At 44.2% G+C, this 23,504-nt stretch overlaps 1 protein-coding gene across 1 annotated transcript in view; it reads left to right on the top strand.

Moving 5' to 3' along the window:
* The window catches only part of ADAM12 (ADAM metallopeptidase domain 12), a gene marked incomplete at its 3' end in the record, with an annotated part of 93,207 nt that overhangs the window by 33,446 nt on the left and 36,257 nt on the right, over positions 1-23,504 (top strand). The window contains exons 4-7 of the mRNA XM_008589075.1: positions 5,133-5,319; positions 12,349-12,414; positions 13,496-13,567; positions 20,981-21,150. Coding sequence (XP_008587297.1) covers positions 5,133-5,319; positions 12,349-12,414; positions 13,496-13,567; positions 20,981-21,150 — 495 coding nt within the window. The remainder of the gene's footprint in view (positions 1-5,132; positions 5,320-12,348; positions 12,415-13,495; positions 13,568-20,980; positions 21,151-23,504) is intronic.

Genomic DNA, 23,504 nt, shown 5'->3' with positions numbered 1-23,504 from the left:
TCACTGTCCTGGAGGCCAGAAGTCTGAAATCAAGATGTCAGCAGTGTTGGATCCTTCTGGAAGGTCTAGGAAAGAGTCCCTTCCATGCCTCTCTGCTAGCTTCTGGTGGCTTCTGGCAATCCTTGAAGTCCTTGAACTTGTAGATGTCATTCCAATTTCTGCATCCAGCTTCACCTGGCCTTTTTCCCCATGTCTCTGTGTGTCTTTTCTTCTGTCTCTATAAGGACACATATCATAAAATTTAGGGCCCACCCTAATCCAGGCTGATCTCATCTTGAGATCCTTAAACTCATTACATCTGCAAAAACCCTTTTTCCAAATAAGATCACATTCACAAGTACTGGGGATTAGGACTTCAGCATATCTTTTGTGGGAACACAATTCAACCCCTACAGTGACCTTGGGTTCTCATTGTTGGTTTCCTCATTAGTAAAATGGACTCATGTTATTTGCTTTACAGGATTGCTGTCACAATTAGAGAAAATAATGCATTCAGAAACCTGGTTCCTGGGGGCAGGGAAGGGTTGGGAGTGACTGCTGATGGGCGCGGAGTTTCCTTCTGTGGGGATGGAAGTGTTCTGCAGTTAGTGGTGATGCTTGCACAACCTAGTGAGTATACTAAAACCATTGAATTGCAGGCTTTAAAAGAGTGGACTTAATGATATGTGAATTATTTCTCAGTAAAGCTGTTATTTAAAAAAAAGGAGCCTGAGATGTGATGGTTTCTTCATAAATCATAGCTGCTGTTATTATTACTGATGTGCCAGTAATAACTATTCTTAGGATCTTTTAGAATAGTTTAAACTCCTACATCTTTTATGGTGCTTCTGCCCCTGGTTATGAGTTACATTAGGGATGGGAACCACGGGAAGTTGTCTCTGTGTCTCTAGCCCAGTACCTTGAATGTAGTAGGGGATAATGAATATTTGTTTTTACTGTCCTTGAGCAGTTCACGTGGAAATTACTTATTAAAAATAAACCTTGTGGTGCTTACATGTTCCCCGATATCCCTACCATCACTGTTTACCAAGCATATGAGGTGGGATATTACTTTTACCCATGAGCTCCTCCCAAAAAAGGACTGAAATTAAATTGCATGCCAACTTGCATTTCCAACTGATGATGACAGCACAATATTGAGACCAAAGGTCTTTTTCCAGGAAATTCAATTAGCGGTTGAACACTGCACTAGCCAGGATAATTCCTATTTTCTAATCATTATCTTATTCCAGGTAGTCAAAACCCATGTGCCACTCTCCTGCTTGCCTGGGACGAGGAAGAGAAAATCCTAATAAGAACAACATTAAGCTACGTGATTGCTCAATGCACCAGCACTTAGAAGATTAAAAACTGAATTTTCTGAAAGACAAAACTTACCTTGAGGAAATATAGGTCCCCTGCGTTTTCACTTTGAAAGCTAACAAAATCAACTTAAAATTTTAATAGATTCTTTCTTGTTTCCGTTCAAGGAAAAACAACAGGATTTTAAATTTTAAAGGAAGGCTGCCGATTCTCCATTTCTGCAGCCCCTTTCTTCTCTACTTGTGTTTCCAACGTGCTCGTCCCCACTCTGGGTCCCTTATCTCTCTCAAAACAGCACTGGGGGATGGAAAAGCCCAAGCCCTGGACACCCAGTCTAGATTGGATCCCCTCTCTGCCTTCAGCCACCTGCTCACCATGGATGGTGGGGCTGATGGCCGGAGCTGCAGCTGTGTGAGAGTCAGCCAAGTAACAAATGTAAAAGGCAAAGCCCAGAGCCCAGATCCTAGGAAGAGCCCCACAAGGGGTGGCCCTGATCACCCCACAACCCCTCTCCCTTCTGCCCCAGAACTTGGCCTCCCCTCGCTCATGCTGCCTGGTCCAGTGTCCTTCATACCCCATCCTGTCCCTCTAGAGAAGGTGCCCACAGTCTCTATCTTTCCCAGACGCCGAAGACTCTCCTCTGATCTTCCTCCCCTCTGCTCTACCAAGGGGAAAAGAACCCACATTCAAAGTCTGCTGTATTTAAATTCCATACTCCGAGATTCTTCCAATGCTAAGTTTATACCTAACTATCTATGAAATTTAACTTAAAACAAGTTACATTCACTTATCTAACTTGGGGCCAGAAGGGGCTGGGAGAACATCAAAATTCTACATCTCAGGAACACTGAGCGCTTGAATTTTGCATCCACTCTTGTTTCCAGCAATCTTGAGGGCTACATGATTAATTACACCCGAGACAGTCTAAAGCAATTATTTAATTAAGCTGTATCATAGACTGCCAATTATTTGGAGCAAAGGGAAGGCCTTTACTCGGTTTCTCAGCATCTGGCCTTTGGATGACTTAAAAGATAAAAGAAGATATGAGTACATTTTTATGACTGAGTAACAATTTCTAGAAATTTTCCACTAAGTAGAAAAACTGAAGTAATTAGCTTCTTATGATGAGAATGTGGTGACATGTTTTACTATAAGTGGTCGGCTTATTTAAATCCAATGCAGAATAGAAAATTTCACAGTACAGAATAAAATGTGGTGGCCGTTTTCTTTTTAGGGCAGGAAAGTCAGTCTTCTAGCAAATCTGTATTTCCCCTTCAATTCTATTCATTTCCACTTTCCCCTTGCCTATTTCTTAAGGTTCTCTTTCTTAATTTAGGCTTTTTAAATCAACTTGAATAAACAAAAATCCTTCATTCTCCATTCTAAAGTTAGAAATCTAAGTTTTGTTTCATGAAGAGATTCACAAGGAAAGAGAAACAAGCCACCCCACAGCGCTGATGACCACAGTCACGTCTGTATGATCTACTTGAAGACAGACCCAGACACTAGTTTGGGGGGAGGCTGAGGCGGAGAGAGAACAGCTACATATAATGATTTTTTAAATTATTTTTTTGGCGGCTGGCTGGTAAGGGGATCCAAACTCTTGACTTTGGTGTTATCACCACCATGCTCTCCCAAGTGAGCTAACCAGCCAGCCCCATATAATGACTTTTAATCAATCTGTGGGATTTAAAAATAGCCAAAAATTCTTCAGTCCCTTCAGACCACATTGGGCTTCCCTCATCTCTGAGCAGGTACGTGTTAGGATTCTTGGTAATGCACAGCTTAGCTCTCCTGTGATTTCTAATTGTCCCATGTCTCGGTGCTGTCTTCTTGATTAGGGTACCAGCAGCATCCTGGGCCTGATCTTTCTGTTTCTCCTACTGCCTATAACACCTCATAAAACAGGACTGGTGGAGTTTTATGTGTGAGAACTGAATAATAATGAATTGACTAGTGTGTACTTGCTTACCAGTTGTGTTCAAAACAGATACTTGACTGATTCAAACCTCTTCCTTCTGTACCATCTGAGTATTGAAATACTGTCATTCTGTTAGGTGCGTTTGTTTTTTTTTTTAGCAGCTGGCCGGTGTGCAGCTAGCATGCTGTTTCTTAAGGATTAAGGTGTACTCAGACACCTGCATCAGTGCAATATAAGTTATGTGTCAGAACTGGTGCCCTAAACCTACCGTCCATGGACTTCATCCTCAGTGCTGAATCTGCCAAGATAATTTGCAAAATGTTGTGGTTATGTCTAGATATGAATTATTCTGGGGACAGTCTAAAGAGGTTCATGTCTTAAAGGTTAACAGTCACCATGTTAAAAGTGTCCATCTACAGTCAGATGGATTTTGCATGTTTCTAAAGTGGAGAGATTGTGGTCACCTTGCTAAATAATGTAAGGTGCTAGATAGATTTGTGGGAACTCGTACAGCTGCCAGTTGACTATTACCCAATGCTGTTTCTCCAAAGAAAACCTTTTTTCAGCATCAGGAAGCACCTTTTAAATTGAAGTACTTTACTGTCCTACATTGGAAAAGAGAGACATGAAAACCAACAGGCAGGCCCATGTTCCCTGTCGCTTAAAGGAAGTTGACACCCTTAGGTTAGTGGTGCCCTTTTCCAGGGAGCAGGACACAGTCTCAGCTCTGCACTACAGAAGGTCAGACACGCAACATGGTCTGTGTCTAAACACCACCTTCTATCTCTGCAAGTTAGAATGTTTAGCAAGTTGTCCATTTTAAAAAAAAAAAAAAATCTTTACTTTTATTTCCAAAGTTAAAGGTTAGCTCAAAGGATTATTTCTTACTTATTGTCCTTCCCAGAAATATATTTATCTTATTAATGCTATATGTCACATCAGGGGGCCACAAATGGTCAGTATTCCTATGGGCAGATGTGTAACAAAGCATAAGACTTTCCTGAAATTGTCAGTCTTTGGAATCACAGAAGCCAAATCTGTGAAGCTGACTTCTTAATAACTAGAGTTGTAACTAGATGACATAGCAACCCTGAGAAGTAGATACTATTACCCCATTTTACAGATGAAGAGTCCAAGGCTCAGAGAGGTTAAGGAACCTAGTGAAGGCTGCAGAGCTCGTAAGTAGAAGACTGGAACTGCAACCCGGAGCTGCTAGATTGCAGAGGCCACTTTCTCAGCCCTGGGGCTGGGGCTTCTCCCAATGGTTGTCTTCAGTTCTATAAAGAGAGGTCCACTGGATCCAGAGGCCTGACCTCAGCCTCCAAGGAGCAATTCTAATGCTTTGTACTTACAATGGTTCCATTACTCACATATCTCCCACAAATCACATAAGGAAAATGCCAAAAATTTATAAATTGATGAGTAAATTGTAATTAAGCATCCTTATATCAGAATCCCATCAAATATTTAGGAAATTTGATTGATCAGGATAAGTAATTGGGATGTAGAAATCATCCTTTAAAAAAAAAGGGTTCCCTTCTGAACTGTGTCTGCTAATTCAGAGATAGTTATTTTCCAAGCAGATAAAACATTTTTCCTCTTGACTCTTCTTCCTAGAAATATATCTTTGAGACACAAACAGGAAAAAACACATAAAGGTAAAATGCCATGTGTTCTTTACCATAGAATATTTCCAGCAAAAAAAGTTCACAGGCTTGCTTTTCAAAAGATTTGCAAAATGAACCAGCGCAAACATATGGCACAGAAATGTCATGTCCCATTAAAACCTGAGAATATAGAGACGTTGGTATTTCTCCTTTTATTCTCTCTCATTAAGAACTGTCTTAGCCATAAACAAGAAGCTGTCCTTTAAAATTATCTATTTTTTTTCTTATTTCTTCTTGAACAGGGGACTTATCATGTTTGAAAATAAAACCTACGTCTTAGAACCCATGAAAAATGCAACTAATAGATACAAACTCTACGCAGCGACAAACCTGAAAAGCGTCTGGGGACTGTGTGGATCGCACCATAACACATCGGGCCTCGCCGCAGAAAACATGCTCGCACCGTCCTTTCAGACGCCGGCAAGAAGGGTAGGAGCAAGACCGGGTTTCGTGTTTCTGGGACGCGAGGGGCTCAAGCCATGGACACCCAGTGTAGGACATCTGGAGGAATTTCGCTACCTGGGTGTCTGGGGGATGGAAGCCCCCAGTTTGTCTGGAGGCAGTTGACATCATGTGGCAGAGCATGACCAGTAACCGAGGTCTCCATCGTTGCATTGGAAATGTCAGCCTCAGGCTCATTGAAATACGCTGGGTAAGATCCCATAGTTGGGATCAGAGAATGACAAAATCACCATTTATTTAATCTCAGTGAGAACCGACTATGGGCCTAGAGCCAGGTTTGGGACGCTCCCCCCATGGCAAACAAGATGAGAATGGAGACCCCGACCCACTCTCCGGCAGCTCTCCCACCAAAGGAGAAAGGCCAGACGGGGGTTTCTTTATTAGCAAGTCTGGGCTCTTGTTGTAACTTGCAGGAAATCCTCAGTCTTTGCCCACAGGCTCCTGCAGAAGTGAGCTGAGTCTTGATGCATGTGGTGTTGCTGAGGAGTCTTGCCCACCCAGTCCAAGCTACAAATGCCTGTCCTGGTTCCCTCCTCGGGCTGTCCAAGCAGTCTGTGTGTTCTGGCCACCTGCTCATAAAAGGTCTCCCTTTCTGCCGCAGCACCAGAAAAGTAACTGCCTAACGGAGTCTGCATTGCGGACAGACTCCCTTCCCCACACTCCTCGTGAGCACCATGAAACCTCTGCCCCAAATGGCTGCCCGACCCTTTTCCATCCAGTATTACAGGCGACACAGGCCACAATGGAACTCTCTTGGCAAGGAAGGTGGTCCTTCTGCTCACTTGGCTGGAGGCCCTGAATTTAAATGAGTACAATTAGGTAGAAAGTTATCAACAATTCCCTGATTTTTTTAATCTCTGATTTTCTGTTCCTCTGTTCACAAGAAATCAAAACAAATCATAGGTAAAACGTCACTTGTGCTCACCTTTGGCTGTCTGGGGACACGTTCTTCAAGGTTCCTCTTAACACATTCTGTCTTCCCCAACTTCGAGTCGATCACTGCTTAACACTTAACGTTTCATGAAAGTTATTCTAAATCATTTCCCTAAATTTAAACAGTAAGGGTTATCCTAAATGATTTCTTCTCATTCTTAAAAATCCTCTCATACCTGTGCGTAGGTGTCTGTCCCCCTGAACTGTTTCCTAGTGTGTTCCCAAGATTCCCTAAGACAGGTGCTCACAGGATCTTTTTGTTTTCCTGCCCCGTGACAGGAGGGGGAGGGGGAGGACTCTCCCATCACTGTCACGTGCTGTGGATCATTGTGCACGTGCTGTGGATCACAGTGCACGTGCTGCTTGGTGGGGGAGGCTGCATCTGAATCCCAGCGAGCTGAGCCTAAAAAATGCCCCCGCCCCCACCAGCTCGGGAGGGCTTCTCCCCCCACCCGTCCTAGAGTGACATATTTAAGAGCTGGAGTCACAAAGACCAGCCTCTGTGGTCCCAGGCATGTTGATTTCAGTCTTCAAACACTTCTGCCTTCGATTGCAGCCCTCAGACAAGATGTGACTGTGCGGTAGCTCTGCTGGTCACAAGCAAGTAGAGCGTTTTCATTTTGTTTTCCAGGTGCTTTGCTTTGAGTACCTTGTCGCTGCATGTTATCCACGTTGTGAGATTTGTAACGTGACAGTTTAAATGACACTCAGATGTGTTTGCCCTTTCATTTGGAAGTACAAACTCGCTCTGTGCTTGCCAGCCATATTTTAATTCTTTTATAGCTTACAGCTCTTTAGAACTATGATTGTCACAGTAATTTCCAGTCATTTTGACTTGTAGCGAAATGAAGAGAACTCAAATAACCGTGTTGTTTTGTTAATAATGCATATTGAAGTGTAAATGAACCTTTAAATTGAAAAGGGAAGGTGTTCATGCCGGTCAACTCACTTCTCAATATTTCTCTCTAGAAATAGTTGATTGTTTTTACGGAAGAGAAAACATGCTGGACTTAAAATGCATGTACATAATGAAAATGGTACAAAAAATAATTTTCAAATAAGCAGAATGCTTGGGAATTGGAATTATATAGAAGGTTGTTTTGGGTAGACCCCGTGGTAAACATGAAAGGGACATGTTCAAGTTATATGGTGCTCACTTGCCTCACTTATGCTGCCTTTATTTTATGCTTTAAAAAAAAAAGTGTAACTGCAGCTAACTCATCTTGTTTATGCAGTGCAGTGATGGCATTTGCTTTTTCCTAGCATTTTTCTGCCCCAACTGAATGTTAACTATTGCGAAGGTTGGTTTGCAGAGTGCAACTTTTCTGCAGATGTTCGCGTTTTTCTTCTCGGAGCATCAGGAATAAATCTTCACTGGGGTATACACCAGCTCTAGTATAAACCTGAGCTGCTGTTTGTTATTTTTACAAGGCTCTACATTAGGTTTTAGTGAGAGCCCAAGTTGCTCCTGGAAGGGCACAGATTGACAGGGAGTATCACAGCGTCACCTGCGATGGACATCTTCCCTCTCCATCGGCTATGTGTTCAAGAATGCAAATTAATTTTTATCTCAGCCTAAGCAAAGGTGGTAAACCTGCTAGTGGAGAAAACCACATAGTACATGTTATTTTTACAAGGCTCTACATTAGGTTTTAGTGAGAGCCCAAGTTGCTCCTGGAAGGGCATAGATTGACAGGGAGTGTCTCAGCGTCACCTGCGATGGACACCTTCCCTCTCCATCGGCTATGCGCTCAAGAATGCAAATTAATTTTTATCTCAGCCTAAGCAAAGGTGGTAAACCTGCTAGTGGAGAAAACCACATAGTACATCCCAAAGGCAAATGTAAATTATTTTCAAGTTGTCCTTTCATTAGGGAACGTCCGTGTCATTGTTCCCCTCCATTGGTGTGGGTAATTATGAGTCAAGCAGAGGAGCCGCTGCCTTCTCTGGGAAGAAACGTGGGCTTGGGCTGCTGAGGCAGGGGCACCGCCGTGTTCCCTGGCATGCAGTGTTCTGATGTGAGCGGTGCTGTTGCTTTTGTGTTTCTGGATGGCCTATCATACTTGTTTTATAGAAGCCACAGTAGTGGTGGTAGGATCAGTAGTAAGAGTAATGTATATGCTACATAGAGCCTAAGAGTGGTTGGATATCAGGAACAGGCCAGAGCATTTGAAAGCTCGTTAATTACAGCAGGCATATTTAACTCCTCTCAGTAACCAAAATCACTTCCACACCTCCTGAGAGACCGTATCCTGTGTTCCTGCCACCTTGGTTCTTCCTGAAGTTTGGTGTGGGAGACCGGCCACACGGCTTCCTTGGCTCTGGGCTCTGAATATCTGCCAGTGTGAGCTCAGCCTTCAGATTTCCAGGTGTTGATTCCTACTGAATCTCAAATCCATTAGAACTCTGGATGAATAAATAACAGATCTCGCTTGTGCCACTGGGTTTTGGGACTCAATTTCAGTACTTCACCTGAGCCCGTTAGCACTCGGTTCATCCGATGCAGCGCATTCTCCTGGAACACTGTCTCTTCTGCTGGTGAATTCTGCCTGCCCCAGAGGCCGTAGACCACGCAGATATCACCAGCGTGTGTCATCCCCACGCAAGTCACTGATGAGGAAGGTGCAGACGACCCGAGATCAGGGCTGAACTTATAGATACCCATAAGGTGACCTTGCATCAGGGCATGGAGCCTCGCTTGAGCTGATCATGATTTGTCCTTGCTCAGAGGAAGATAAACCAAACTTGTGATTCATTTCATTTGCTGAACTTGCCAGCTATGGAAACACTGGTCCTGGTTCCATGGTTGTTGTGTCTGGTTATATCACAGCCGACGTGACTATGTCTGCCCATCTCCATGGTCACTGCCACGGCCATCCGTAGCTCACCTGGATGGTGGGCGCACGGCCTCCCTGCTGCACTCTCAGCTCCCAGCGTCCAGCCCTTACAATCCCTTCTCCTCCCAGCAGCAGATTACCACCCCACCTCCCTGCCACAGCCCCCGTGCCCTGTCCCCACCTTCAGCCCTGCCTTGTCCACACACCCCCTTCACTCGCTAGACTCCAGCTGAGCTGCCTGTTGCTGAAACTCTTCAGCTCTCCACGGCCTCCAGATGGCCACATGGTTCCATCCACCCGCAACACTGCTCCTGCGGCCCTCTCCACGCAGACCCGCTTCTGCCCCGTCAGGTCTCAGCAGACCCAGCCCCACCCCACCCTTCTTTATCCTTACTGCAGAACCCTGTTTATTTTCTTTGTTGTGCATTTCCCAGACTTTTATTTTTGTGAATTCTTTGTTGCTACCCCTTCTCCCAGCCCCCACTAGAATGGGAGCTTCATGAGGGCAGTAACCTGGGTCTCTTGTCCATCTCTGTATCCCCAGCAACCCACGGCACCCAGATATCCTGGAGGCAAAGGAACACTACACAGGTGATTGGACCTATAAGGAGAAAGGATTGCAATGAGAATTTATTGTAACCTTGATCTCAGCTTGCTCTTCTAACTTGAGTTGCGTTAAGTTCCTAGGGCCAGAGCTCTCGCTGCCGGCTGTTTGGGGGATATTCTGTCTCTGGTAACTGGACTGTAATGACTGTAGAGGCCCAGGAACTGGTTCCCTCTTGAGCAAGACTCAAAGAATGCCTCTGTATCTACCTCGCAGCAGGAACTCTTGGGCCATTCTCAGAGGCATAGGTTCCTGTTTGGAGAAGGGCTTTTGTTCATAACCCGAGAAGTGAAAATTAGATCAAGCACCCAGTGTCAAATGTTGCTCTCCATATCACAAATTTAAAACATGATTCTTTTTTTAAGAAAAAACTGGACAGCCCAGATAGGTTGAAATTATGTGGAGGTAATTTAAGCCTCTCTCTGTATGTGCAGACGACGGGAGAGCAAACCTTTGCCGTCCATTCCCGCATTGCTTTTTATTATTATGTGGTTAAGCTTCTCTCTGAGCTTGCAATTCTCTGAATTCATGAGAAAATGTAGACTTCTCTGAAAACTGCAGAGACAGGAAAATTGTGTTCATGCGTTTGTTTTTATTATCTGGAATTGTGTATTTTCTAAATGATGGTCCAAGGCCAGTTGGAAATATCCTCTGGTCGTTTACTTCACCCTCTGCAGTCTGAAGAGTGTAAACGTCTAAACAACCAGAACCCTTCCAGTGAGTTTTCCAATGGGAGATTGATTTATTTTTTCATTTCTCGAGCTATGTTTTCTTTTGCATAATTAGCCAAATTGTTCATGGTTAATCAGGGAATTGAGGGCAAAAAAGAGATTTCTACTTCTCTTACACCTCCATAAGAAAAAGTGGTAAGATCTTCACACTTTCAGAAGGCGCCTCATTTTCAGTGCGCCAGTGACTACCACGGGGGCTCAGTTTTTTTCCCTTTATTAGTATGAAGTTATTACCATAAAGCATGTCTGTAACATATGGTTACAAAGCTTGACATTTTTTCTTGTAACATTGTAAAATATGAGAAATTATACCTTTCTAGGTGCTTTATTTTTCCTTCCTCCTTAAGGTTTCTGGATTTCTTTAGGGACACCTAAATTCATGAATCAGCACAGCTGGGCAGCCAGAAAGAACACTGCTATAATACAAACATTTTTCTTGTAAAAATCTGTTTGGACGATCCCGGACTGACGGGGATTTGTTTTATAAAAGATGTTTCCCTCAGGATTATGTGACTGGAAACCTGATTCAAAGCATGCTTTAGCCATTTTGCTTTTGTCTGAAAGGGGGGTGATAACATGACAGTTTTGAACGTTAGGCCGTGTAGGTAGTTAACTCATAAACCGGTGATATCAGTCATAATGACCAAAGACCGACTCAACGCCCATTTCCTCCAACTGTATTTTATTGCAGAAACAGAAGGCTTTGTTTTTTGTTTTTCATATTTGCTTTTTGAGACCACCCTCCATGAAGTGCTTTATTTCTCCTAAAAAATGCCTTTGGGATTCTCCCAGTAATTCACGGAAGAGTGCGCTTTTTGAGGAAACTCGATGAAATGCAGCCCAGTTCGGGGGCTGCCTGCACTGAGGATGGAGAGCGCGTTTCTGCTGCCTGAGTCTTCTCCATTCCCGCACCTTGATATACAAGTTCCATCTTCTTTCCAACTGTTTCACTCCTACCAAACCCCTATTCTCCAGTGGCATACTTCACAGTTTGTTTTTTTCTTTTTTTCTTTCTCGACACTGTTTCTTTCTGTTCTCTTTCTTTTTGCTTCTTTCTGTTTTTCCTCCTAGTAGCTCTTTCTCGCCTCTCTGTTCATCAGCCTGGTGTTCCCTTTTCTCCAGGCCACCCCAAATTCTCTGTTGCTCCTAACTGCATTTTTAAATGATCAGCCACAAAACAAGTTCCCTGGAATAGAATGCTCCGTGTTTCCCCAGAAGGATTATGCAGTTCCTGTTCAAAATATTTTCTCCCCCACTTTTCTCAAGTCACAAAACATGTACATTTGGACCATAAAGGTCAAGGGAACACCCTTGATACACTGAATTCCAACATTTTCTTTTTATTTTTTAAAGATGACGAATAAGGTGATCTTAAGCCTTGACTTGGTGTTGTCAGCACCACGCCCTCTGAAGTGAGCTAACCGGCCATCCCTATATGGGACCCAAACCCGTGGCCTTGGTGTTACCAGCACCACACTCTCCCGAGTGAGCCACCGGCCACCCTCCATCATCATCTTTAGTGATCTTCAAATGTGCCATTGTGGTATGAAATGAACAGCCTTTGACTGGCTCCTGTTATAGAGAGAGCTTCAGTTGTGTGTGTTTGTGCTCTCGTTTTGTTAATAATGATCTTGACTTTTCTGACCCAGCAATCAGTGACTCAGCAGAAAGGTTAAGCTCCCTTTTAAGGATTTCCCACATGGAAATGGAAACTGCTCACTCATGCTGAGAAGGTCTGGGCAGACTTCTAGATAGAATGGAGGCTGAGGAGCCCGGTGGGGATGGTGGTGACAGAGTCTCACCTTAAAGTGGCTGTACTGAGAGACACTGACAATGTTCTGGAAGCCCCAAAGGTGTTAAGGAAAATTAAATTTATGTTTTCTTTTGGCAGCATAAAAGAGAGACCCTCAAGATGACCAAGTACGTGGAGCTGGTTATTGTGGCAGACAACCGAGAGGTAAGAACTTTTTGAAATTTCTCAGTAGATTGGTTGAAAAAAAAAAAAAAAGGAAAACAGCAATGTTTAGCAAGTTAGTATGTGCTTTAATTAACCTCATTTTTCATGCACTCTTAAAAGCACTGGAAACAACCCATTGAAAAAGTGGTTTTCTGATTTTATAAAGCATAAAATATTGAAAATGTATCTGTTATTATAAAATAATAGCAAAGCCTACAGAAAAAGAGTTGCTTTGTAGGTAAGCGCTACAAACCAGGAGAATTATTTGGGGGAAATGACAGATGCCTTTAGATTGTATTCTGAAACATTTTTAGGAGAAGTTTAGCTTTTAAAATATTCAATATATCCTAAACCAAAAGGAAGGAAGGAAGGAGGGAGGGTTGGTTGTAGAGACAAAGCAGAAAAATCCTACTCTCTGAGGTATGGCTTGATAGTACATTAGCTTTTTCTTTTACTTAATTTTGATTTTTTTTTTAGATCATCTTCTCTGTGTTTATGTATTGCCTCATTGACACATTATGAATTAGGTGACATTTTCTCATAGACTCATTCAACACACACAAATGAAATAGGCTTGACAATTTCTCAGAAAACTATTCCCATCCTGGAAGTTCAGATTACAGAGGAGAGTGGGAAATTTATTAACTTTTTATTCCATTTTCCTCCGTATTGTTTGACATGTTGCCATGAGCTTCTATTGCTTTCACCATTTAATTTTTAAAAACAAATATAAAGAAAATTTCTCAGGAAGTTAAAATTAAGTTGATGATATGAAAAATGGCTTTGGACTCCTTTCTAGTTGACTGTTTTCTCTTTGCCAAAACATGTCACTGCCTCTATCTCTTATGAGGCTGAAAAATCACAGAAGTTACTGTCTTATGAGCACTTGGCTTGCGTGAATTTCAGGGAGTTTCAGGGAGTCCCCAGCAGGGAAAATTCCTGGGCAGGATGCAAGCTCATTTCACTGTCAGCCATGGAGGGTCCCAGGTGGTTCGTAAAAGGCTAAGACTTCACATTTCCAGGAGCTGGGATTTGAGTGATATTCTTGCCATTATAAATGCTGACATTTGAAATTGTTAAGTTTCAGAGGCAAGGAAAAGATCTGGAAAAAGTTAAGCAGCGATTAATAGAGATTGCTAATCACGTTGACAAGGTAAGTTCTTTCTTGAGTAATTAAATCACTCAAATCATGTAAATGTTTGGAAATGAGGTTGAGGGGAATTAAGTGCGCCTCATCTGACTTAGCAGGGAGACCAAATCTTGCCCCTGGGCCCTGGTCTGGAACTCAGAATTTCTCATTTTCTGAGCATGTAATTCCCTGGTCCTGGGAGAATTTCAGGAGATGCCAACCCATGGATATCTGCACTGTGGTGGCCTTGGGGACACATCTTCCTGCAGGCTCTCTCTAGCCAGGCAGAGTCCTGATCTGAAGGAATCTTGGACTCCGCATTAGGTCCAGAACCCCTATCTGGCCCTTTTGGGAATTCCCAAGCAGGGCTGTTTCCAGGTCTCCCTATGGTGGATCCCACAGGCACCTTCACATTGTCCCCATCAGTGCATCTCTGTGCTAACGTGGCCCTGAGGGCAGGCTCTCATTTATAAGGAAACCACAGACTCCACTCTCCTGAGACACAGAAATTGACTTTCAATTCAATCAGCTACTGGAAAATCCCTCACTGAAAACAAACAGGTTGGAAAAACACGTTTTACAAAGATTTCATTGCTGGAAGAGCCCCTGGAAATCTGGTCTAACCCCAGGGGTATTTGCTCCCTGACTGCTGCTCACTCCACCTGCTGGCAAGGAAGCCAGATGCTGTCTGTGTGAGCCCCTGTCCTTTGTCCACACGCCCTGCAGAGCAGAGCTCTGGCTCTTTGATGCTGATGACTCTCAGGCTAATGCAGGGCTTCTTACCCTGACCTGCACAAGGAGATGCCTGGGCAGCGTCAAAGGCACTGTGGCCTGTGTATGCAGGGGCAGCGGAGAGGGGGAGCCTGGACATCAGTATTTCAGAAGCTGCCAGCAATTCTCATGTGCAACATGGCTGTCAACCACTATTATAAAGCAACCATAACTTCTCAGTAATTCCTTGTCTCCTGCCTGTGAGAACAGTGTGAGAAGAAGAAGAAACCTGGACATAGTGAGCATTTCTCAGCCGGGATACTCTGAAGTGGTCCCACATTACACACAGGTGCCTCACTCTAACCTTGTTTCCAGGCAATACTATTATACTGGAATTGAGTTCTCTAAGTTTTCAGAAAAATGAAGGCAAATGCCCTTCCAGAAATTAAACTCCATTCTACAAGGCCTTAGGCACTGTACTGAGCACTGTACATCAAGATTTCAGAATGAAACAGAAGTGGTCCCTGCTCTCAAGAAAGTCATGGCTTCCTAGGGAAGCAGACACACAAACCACTTAGCATGGTCCAAGGCTATAGGAGCTAGGCTGACGCTGTGAATCTCAGTCTATGTGCATGCAGAAACACTCACTCACTTCTGCCTGGGGTCAGGGAGTCTTTGTGGGGAGGAAATCCTGAAAGGTGAGTTCAGTTTCCCCAGAAGCAGAGCAAAGAGGGCCTGGCTTGCTCCCCACAGATCTGCACATGGAGAGTAGCTCTTTATGACTAAAAGGAGTGTGTGTGTGTGTGTGTGTGCGCGCGCGCACGCACGTGCGGGCACACATTTGTGTTCGTGCATGCATGAATGTATTTGTGTGCACTGCATGCATGAATGTATTTGTGTGCACTGCGTGCATGCGTACTCATGCCTGTGTGTGCATACATGTGTGTTCTTGTATGCGTGTATTTGTGTGCACTGTGCACATGAATACTCATGTCTGTGTGCGTGCATACATGTGTGTGCATGCATGTATTTGCACTGCATGCGTGTGTACTCATGTCTGTGTGAATGCATACATTGTGTGCATGCGTACACATATTTGTATGCACCGTGTGCATGAGTACTCATGCCTGTGTGTGCATACATGTGTGTTCATGCATGCATGTATTTGTGTGCACTGTGTTTATGCATACTCATGCCTGTGTGAGCATACATGTGTGTTCGTGCATGCTTGTATTTGTGTGCACTGTGCACGTGCATACTCATGTATGTGTAAATGCATGCATTGTGTGCATGCATGCAGGTATTTGTGTGCACTGCGTGCATGCGTACTCGTGTCTGTGTAAATGTATGCTCATGCAGCTAGGGCAGGCAGAGATGAAGCTGCAGGGGGTTCACACTGCCAAGGCCCCGAATGCTCTATAAAGCGATCTTGATTTTAAGCTGCAGTCAGTGGAGAGCCACGTGAATGTTTTTATGCAGGGGAGAGAGACACAGGTTCATACAAAGATATTCCTGTAGTTAGTGGGGAGGATGAAGTAACCAAAGATAAATAGGGCTGGCAGGAGCCTCTGGCATAGAAATGACAAAGGTCTGACCCAGGGCAGGGGAAGTGGGGCCATGAGAAGGACCAGGATTTAGGGACGTTTGAAGGGACATGGCTACTGGAAAATTTTTTTAGCAATGACTCTGTGCTGGGCTCTCAGGGGTTCGCATACTCTCTCAGGTATGTGATTATTCTCATTCTTATAGCAGAGGAAGCTGAGGTTTGCAGAGGTTAGTAACTTGCAGGACCGGGAATGAGCTCTAGTCTCTCTGGCCCCCAGCTGGGGCTCTTGGCCTTGGCTGGACTCTACTTGCTGTGAGTCCCAGGATCCACAGACCCCAGGACAAGCTGAAGCAGAGGTCGAGTGACTGCAGGGTCCTTGCTGTAGAGCGGCAGGTAGATGACACTTCACACCCCAAGGGAAGCAAGAAAGAGCACGAGGAGGAGTTTTGTGGAGCACTCTGAGCCTTTGTTTGTGGGGAGCAATGGCTGGATGGAACTTTCTGAACATCAAAAGCACTCATGTTACCATCAGTATCCCAGGATGATGTTATGCTGTCCAGCAGACCTTTGAGGCAGGTCGCACTCCCAGCCAGCCCATGGTTTCTGATGCATTCGCAGTAGCCCCTTTTTGCAAATCAGACTTTATCCCAAAGTCAAGGTGTGGGAGAGTCCTGGTAAAGGGTAAGTTCTTCTGACAGGGAGGGTGAAGGCTGGATCCTGGTTCTCAGTCCAGGATGGCTATTAGAGTCCACGGGGGGGGGTTTGCTTGTTTATATGTTTACTTTTTGCAATACCCATTCCCACGTCTCAGCCTGGGGATTCTGCTTTGGTTGGCCTGGGGTGGGGTCTGGGCATAGATATTTTCTAGGGTACTCCAGTGATTCTAACATGACATGGGACTGGGACACACTGACTTTGGCAGAAGTTTTAGATGCCTGAGCCACAAGCACAGGTGACCACTCCAAGGTGAATGGGACACACCGCTGCCTGGAAGGCTCAAACTATCCTCAGATTGTACACGAGGGAGAGCACGTGAGTTCTTCCTAGGCCTTGGAAGTCAAAGGAAATGGTAAACTGTATTAAACCCAAGCTGGAAATTGCTGAAACTCTGTTTTGTAATGATGTGTTTAGGCCCTCTGTGTTTGTATTTCTTTATGTCTTATTCTGTGTTCTATCTTGCTTTAGTTCGTAAAACCAAAAATGAGCAATTGGGGGTTTGTTGACTACTTGCACTGGTAATTAAAGAACAATATGCCTCAGAAAAGTCCTAATGGACTCAATGGAGTTTGCTAGCCTGGCTGCTCTCGTACGTCCTGTGGGGAGAGAGCCGATTTGCTGAGCACTCAGATGCATCCCGCCCTGGTAGCCCTGTCCACCGCCAGCAGACTCCAAAGACCCTAGTGCGGGTACCCAGGCCCCTTGGGAGACTCTGTGCATCCAAGTCTTACTAATGACCTCTGGCTCTGCTAAGCGTTCCAAATTCCAGTTCTGCAAGTCTACAAGTAGGAGCATCTCAACCCAAAAAACAATTAGTGTCCCGAAGAAACTTCTTTGGCTGAAATCTTGTCTCCCCGGGACCATTTTAAATGAATGGCTGCTTGGCTGTGGTGTCTTGAAGAGAGAGAAGAACATTCCAGACTGGAGGACAGAGAAGTGATTTAGTGACAACGGTGACATTCTGAACATTCCGGAATCCCCCCTCCCTCCCAGAAGTGAAGCATAGAACCTATGTCTGACACTCATACTTTTAGAACAAACTAAGAGCCACTGTGCCCAGGTCCTGATTAAATTGCAGAGGAGCAGCAGAGCACGTGCCTGTGAATGAAGTGACTGCCGAAGCTGCGTCCCTCTGACCCTCCGCTCCAACCTGTCCTTATTCCTTAAGAAGTCAGCACCAGCCACAAATCCTTCAAGGCTGAATCCCCGTGACTTACTTCTGAAAGGACTCTTCTGTGTCTTTAATTTCTTCAGGTATTTTCACTCACGTGACAGTTTTCTTCCCCTCCTCCCCCAAACCAGTTGCCTGAAGGATGCAGGTTCCCTCCTTGGATTCCAGGAGAAGTCCCAGGACTCTTATTTCAGATTGGCTTCTTCACAACAGCCTTCTGTGACCCCTCCAGGGTAGCACCCCTGGACTCCCTGTTTGCACCAATGCTTGGCAATTCACTGTATGGGAGTTAACTGGAATAATGGCTAAGTGTCCCTGCCTTCAGCTTCCTGGTGACCTCTGAGCATTTGGGGGGCAGGTGCGAGGGATCCTATATTAGTCCATTTCTGTTGCTGATAACAAAAATACTTGGAACTGGGTAAATTGTAAGAGAACAAAATTTATTGCTTACAGTTTCAGAGGTTGGGAAGTCCAAAGTCCAGGGAACACATCACATTGCAAGATGACAGAAGCAGAGAGAGACTCAAGTGCTCTCCTTTTAAAGCCCTCAGAACCACACCCCTGACCACCATTATTAATCCATTCACTACTGCATGGTCCTACAATCTAATCACCTCTTTGCGGCCCCACCTTTTAATTACCACAAAAGGATTTCCCAACTTTAACAGTTACAGTAGGGATCAAGGTTCTACTACATAAAACCTGGGGGAAACAATTCAATCCTAGTCTTTGTCCTCTCTGCCAGTGCCAAGCCTAGCCCACAGTAAGAGCTGGGTAAATATTTGCTGCTGTTATGTAAATAGGTGAATCGCTTCTGTGGAGTCTCTGACTGTATCCACATAAATCTGGGCTCAAAAGCCGGGCAGGCAGCTGCCAAGATCCATTTGTGCTGCACAGAGCCTGCAGTCACCGTAGGCCATCTTGGAAGGGAGTCAACACTCACACAAGGGTGGCAGTGTTTCTGGTTTAAAACACGGCATCAGAATCAGCCTGCCTGTGTTCACACCCCAGCCATGCAGTCGTGATCTTGAGTGAGTTACCTGGTCTCTCCAAGCCTCAATAGCCTTGACTGTAAAATGGAAATAATAATAGTTCTTAGCTCATAAGTTGTTTTGAGAACTAAGCTATGGTACAGAAAGCACCTCAGCATCATGCCTAGGACATAGTATTGCTCATTAAATGCTAGCTGTGGTGGTGGTAGTTAGGAAGAACACAATGGACCCCATCAGCAGCCCTGGGCAGAACGTTCAAAGCAGTCAGCAGAGGGACTGTGTGTGATGCCTTGATGTGAGATGAGCACATATGGCAGTTAATCAGTGGCACTAATTTTGGAGGGGAGGGGGGATTGTATGTTCTATACTTCCAAGTATGAAATCTGTTCTAAGGATGTGGCTTGAAAGGCTAATAGGTAGACACGCAAAGCCCATCATTATTATGAAAAGCTCCTTGGTTAGTAAGCAGCAAAGCTCGCACTGAAAGATGATGGCAATGCATCCTTCTCAGACCATAGTCATTGCTTCCATAGAATACTCCTGGGAGGCAAACATAATGTCCCCTTCTCAGATGACAACCCTGAAACCTGTGCAGGGTCTCTGACCCGGAGGACATCTCTTAGCAAGCTGGTGTAAGCATCAGCATCGGACCTCCTGTGTTTCTGCTTTGTGATCCCTGTTACCTTTGTATGAAATACAGCTGAAAATGCAGTCTCGCAAAGGACAGCAGCCAAACACGTGCACTTGGAGCTCCAGAGCAGTCCAGCAACTTCATTTTGCCTGGGAAGCCTGGGCTGGGAACAGGCACGTAGATACCACAGGCCAAGCAATTCTTGATTAAAAACAAACTGTCGGACAGCGTTCTGGTTGTGTCACTGTCTCATTCCCTTATTAATGTAATGTCTGTAGTTGTTATCTATTTGAAACCAAGATGGACCGTTGCAATCAGTTTATATTCTGTGATGTGGTTTGTACCCCCATCCCATTCTTCTGCTAACCTGATGCTCACCATATGGCTGTGGGGACCAGCCAGGGAAAAGACAAGCCTGCCTTACGTGGGTTAGACTCCAGGGTCAGATGCTCAGCTTTGGGGAGATTCTTACACTTTAACTCACCACATTGGAATGATGCTTAACTATCAAACGTGGAGCATCTACGGTTTTTGTTACTCATTAGCCAGATGCTTCTAGCAACTGAGTACAGCACCTGCTCACACCTGGAGGTTGGCTTTGCTGCCATCACTAGCCACATGTCTCTCCTTGGCTACCTGGGGACTCAGAAGATGAAAACTTTCTCACTGTGTACTGCCTCAAACATCACAGGCATTGAAGGATTTCACAGCCAACCAGGTGACCCCACATCCTCGCCCCCTCAGCCATGAGCACAGAGCCATCTCCTGTCTGTGTGACAGGTAGTCATGCCTCTGGCCACTCATCCTGACCTCAGACTTATCTGAGGCAAAACCATCCCTCAGCCATTGAAGAGTTGCTTTCCCTGGGGTGATCTCCTTTGGAATGTGGGCTGTAGGGTGAAGTCAGCAACACCTAAAGGTGGGGCAGATGGGGTGTGAGAAGACTTGCTTTGAGTGGTGTGCCTGAAGCTTTATTTCACAAGCCCATAAAAGGGGAACCTTCATTAAGCAGATCTTTCTTGTGGCAGCCCTGGTGAGCTAACTTCTGGCTGTGGGGAGAAAAATCGTCATTCAGGTTCCTGAAGGAGGGCTCTGTTTAGCCTTTATTATTCTGAAAGATATTGACTTGCTCATTTAATTAAAACCTTCTAGGTTGATTAGAGTTGACAGAATATGATAGTGTCGGCCAAGGCTGAGTCTTTGCTGAAAAATTAATACAGATTCATTTTCAGTAACTCATAGGCAGAACATTTTGCTCAAAATGAACAAATTATTGTCCTTGGCAAAAGTGTCTGAAAGATCCTAATTTACTCATTGTTTTTCTTCCAGTGGTTATTAACTGGCAGTCTTTAGCTATAATACACATCTATATGCACGTTTTAAATCACCAATGAATCATTTGAAATGTGTGTGCTTCCGTACAAATACAGGCAGACAGTAAAAAGGCCAATAACTTTAGCATCTAATTGGTTGACCTTCAAGAACCCAGTTAACACATCACTTTGCATCAGGCACCGCAAATATTTCTTAAGTTTGAATGCGCAGGAACAAAGGAGCACAGAGATGTTTTTCTCACCCATGTCAATGAACTTGCATAACACGAATCTGTTCTGATTTTCATTTTACGTTCTCATCAACGTGATCCCCAAAGGATGCCTCTTGTCCTCAGTTTTACAGGCCACTGAACATTCGGATAGTGTTGGTAGGCGTGGAAGTGTGGAATGACATTGACAAATGCTCTATAAGTCAGGACCCCTTCGCCAGCCTCCATGAATTTCTGGACTGGAGGAAGATGAAGCTTCTACCTCGCAAATCCCATGACAATGCACAGCTTATCAGGTAGGGAGTTTGTGTCTCCCCTGTCCTTAAAGAAATAAATAGTGCCCGCACACAGCCTCTCTCCTCTCAGCTCTCCTGCACGGCCTCAGAAGCTGCAGCCCCTTCTGCAGAGCTCACTGGGTGAACAGGGGGGTTTCTCAGCCCACATCAGTGAGGCAGAAGCCATCCTGGCCTGGAATTTCAGGTATGTTAGGAAAGTTTCTCTCTGGGCACCCTGGGAAACCCATCCCTCTATAGAACTCTCATTTCCTTTTTCCAGAACCTGGACATTGTTCTCTTTGCCAATTTTTCCAGTCTTAGTCTTGATATAAAGTTGTCCAGAGTATGATATTTAAAAAAAAAAAGGAAGAAAGGCTCATTTCCTTTTATTGTTAATGAAAAATGTCAGTTTATACAAGATACAAGGACTGTACATTTGGATGAATATTGTCAGGTTCCTGAGAAGTCCTCATTCCACCCAGTGCTTTGGCTGTTACTCTTAGGTCTCTAGGTCAGAGAACTATACCAGTAGTACAGTGTATTGACCTTGTCCTCCTCTTGAAATCAATATGTGTTTAGCGGCCATTAGGAACCAAACAATGTTTTAGGGGTTTTGAACATAATGGTGACCAATGCTGTAAATCTCCCTGCTCTCAGGAGTCTCCAGACAAGACAACAATAAACAAGAAAATGTCAGAGAGTGATAAGTGCCCTGAGGATGATAAATTGAGGGAAATCATACCTAGAACGTAGTATAGAACATCGGTGAGATATTACAGATACCTTTACATTTAAAAGAAAAGAACATTTGCATGATTGTCTCAATTGGTATGATGTAAATGTTTCCAGAAGTAACAGATTTTTGTTAAAATCTTTCAACAGTTTATGCCATTCTTTTGTTCTCGTGTAGCTTAGATCACTGAAGTGAAAGCCTCAGGGACGGAGTCACTTTTCTTTGGCAAATCAGATCTAGTTTATCAAACGTCTATGGAGAGTTAAAAACCAGCCCTACCCCATCCTCATTTAGAAAATGCCCACATCTGAACTGAGACCGAGGCATTCCCTGATCGTGTACTTTGGCCATTTCCACAGGGTATTTCCCCCCGTGGATTTTTTGTGGTTGCCTCGTATTTTATGCATTGATTAGTCCTGAGCTACTAAAAGGACATTTCATGTATTTTGAGTCAGAGTGTTTTGTTTTGATTTATTTCCAAATGGACTTTGTCCAACCTGAACATCTGGAAATAAATAATAACCTTATTATTTATATACTTGTGTAATTGTATCTATTCATATGGCCTATGTAGATGTAAATATAAAGGCCAAAATCCCTACTCCTGCAAATATGATTACAGTGGGATAGGTAGGTAGGTAGGTAGGTAGACAGGCAAACAGATGAGGTTTTATATATACTTAACCACCTTCTGTCCGATTGACCATGGCTAAATTATCTAAGTTTTCAAATATCTGCATTTTCTGTTTATGTACGTGGCCAGTATAGCATGCGTAAGTCATTTGATTCCTTTAAAGGAGATTCAACAAATGCAGTGTTTAGCTTTTAATGCATAATTTTTTAATGCATAACAAACGCAGGTTGAAATTAACAGCACTTGCATTAACTGGGCTCTTAGTATCATCAGATTCATGACTGGGTTAAGGTTCCAGATAGGAGGAATCCTGCACCGAAGCCACAAAGTCCTCTTCCAGGAGCTTCCTCCCTGGCTACTGAGGCATTGTGGGCGCTTAGTTATTCTACAGTGGCTCCGGGAGATCAGTCATTTTTCCAATGATTTCAATTTTGCAAGCTATATTAGCAGGACATTTTGAAGGAGTTTGGGTTTGTGGCAGAATTATAACGAAGTACCCAGGAAAAGCAAAATTCAGCTACAACAGAAAATCTAGTAAACCATCTAATGCATTTCTCTCAGTTAACAGTGACTCTCTGTGACTGTTTTCAGCTTTTCCATCAGCAGACACTGTTTAAAAGCAGCAGCTCCCTACAGTCCATTAGGAAATAGACAGGATACAACTTATAAATACAAAGTAATGACTTCTTGTTGTCTGAGTCTTGAAAACAGAACTCTAAAAGGGTTATGGGACCATGATGCAACTTGGAAAATAAAATTTAAAGGAAAATGGGCCGGCCCGGTGGCACACTGCTACAGTGCGCCGCTTGGGAGCGTGGCGGCGCTCCCGCCGAGGGTTCGGATCCCACATATGGACCGGTTCCCGCTCACTGGCTGAGTGAGGCGTGGGAGCAACACCGAGGGTTGCGATCCCGTTGCCGGTCCTGGTCCCGTACGGGCGTGACACTGAGGGTTGCGCTCCGTTGCCGGACACGGAAAAAGACAAATAAAATAAAATAAAATAAAATA

Source organism: Galeopterus variegatus, unplaced genomic scaffold (genome assembly GCF_000696425.1).
Source record: "Galeopterus variegatus unplaced genomic scaffold, G_variegatus-3.0.2 Scaffold5185, whole genome shotgun sequence".
NCBI classification, from domain to species: Eukaryota; Metazoa; Chordata; class Mammalia; order Dermoptera; family Cynocephalidae; genus Galeopterus; species Galeopterus variegatus.
This window is presented reverse-complemented; position numbering and strand designations above follow the sequence as displayed.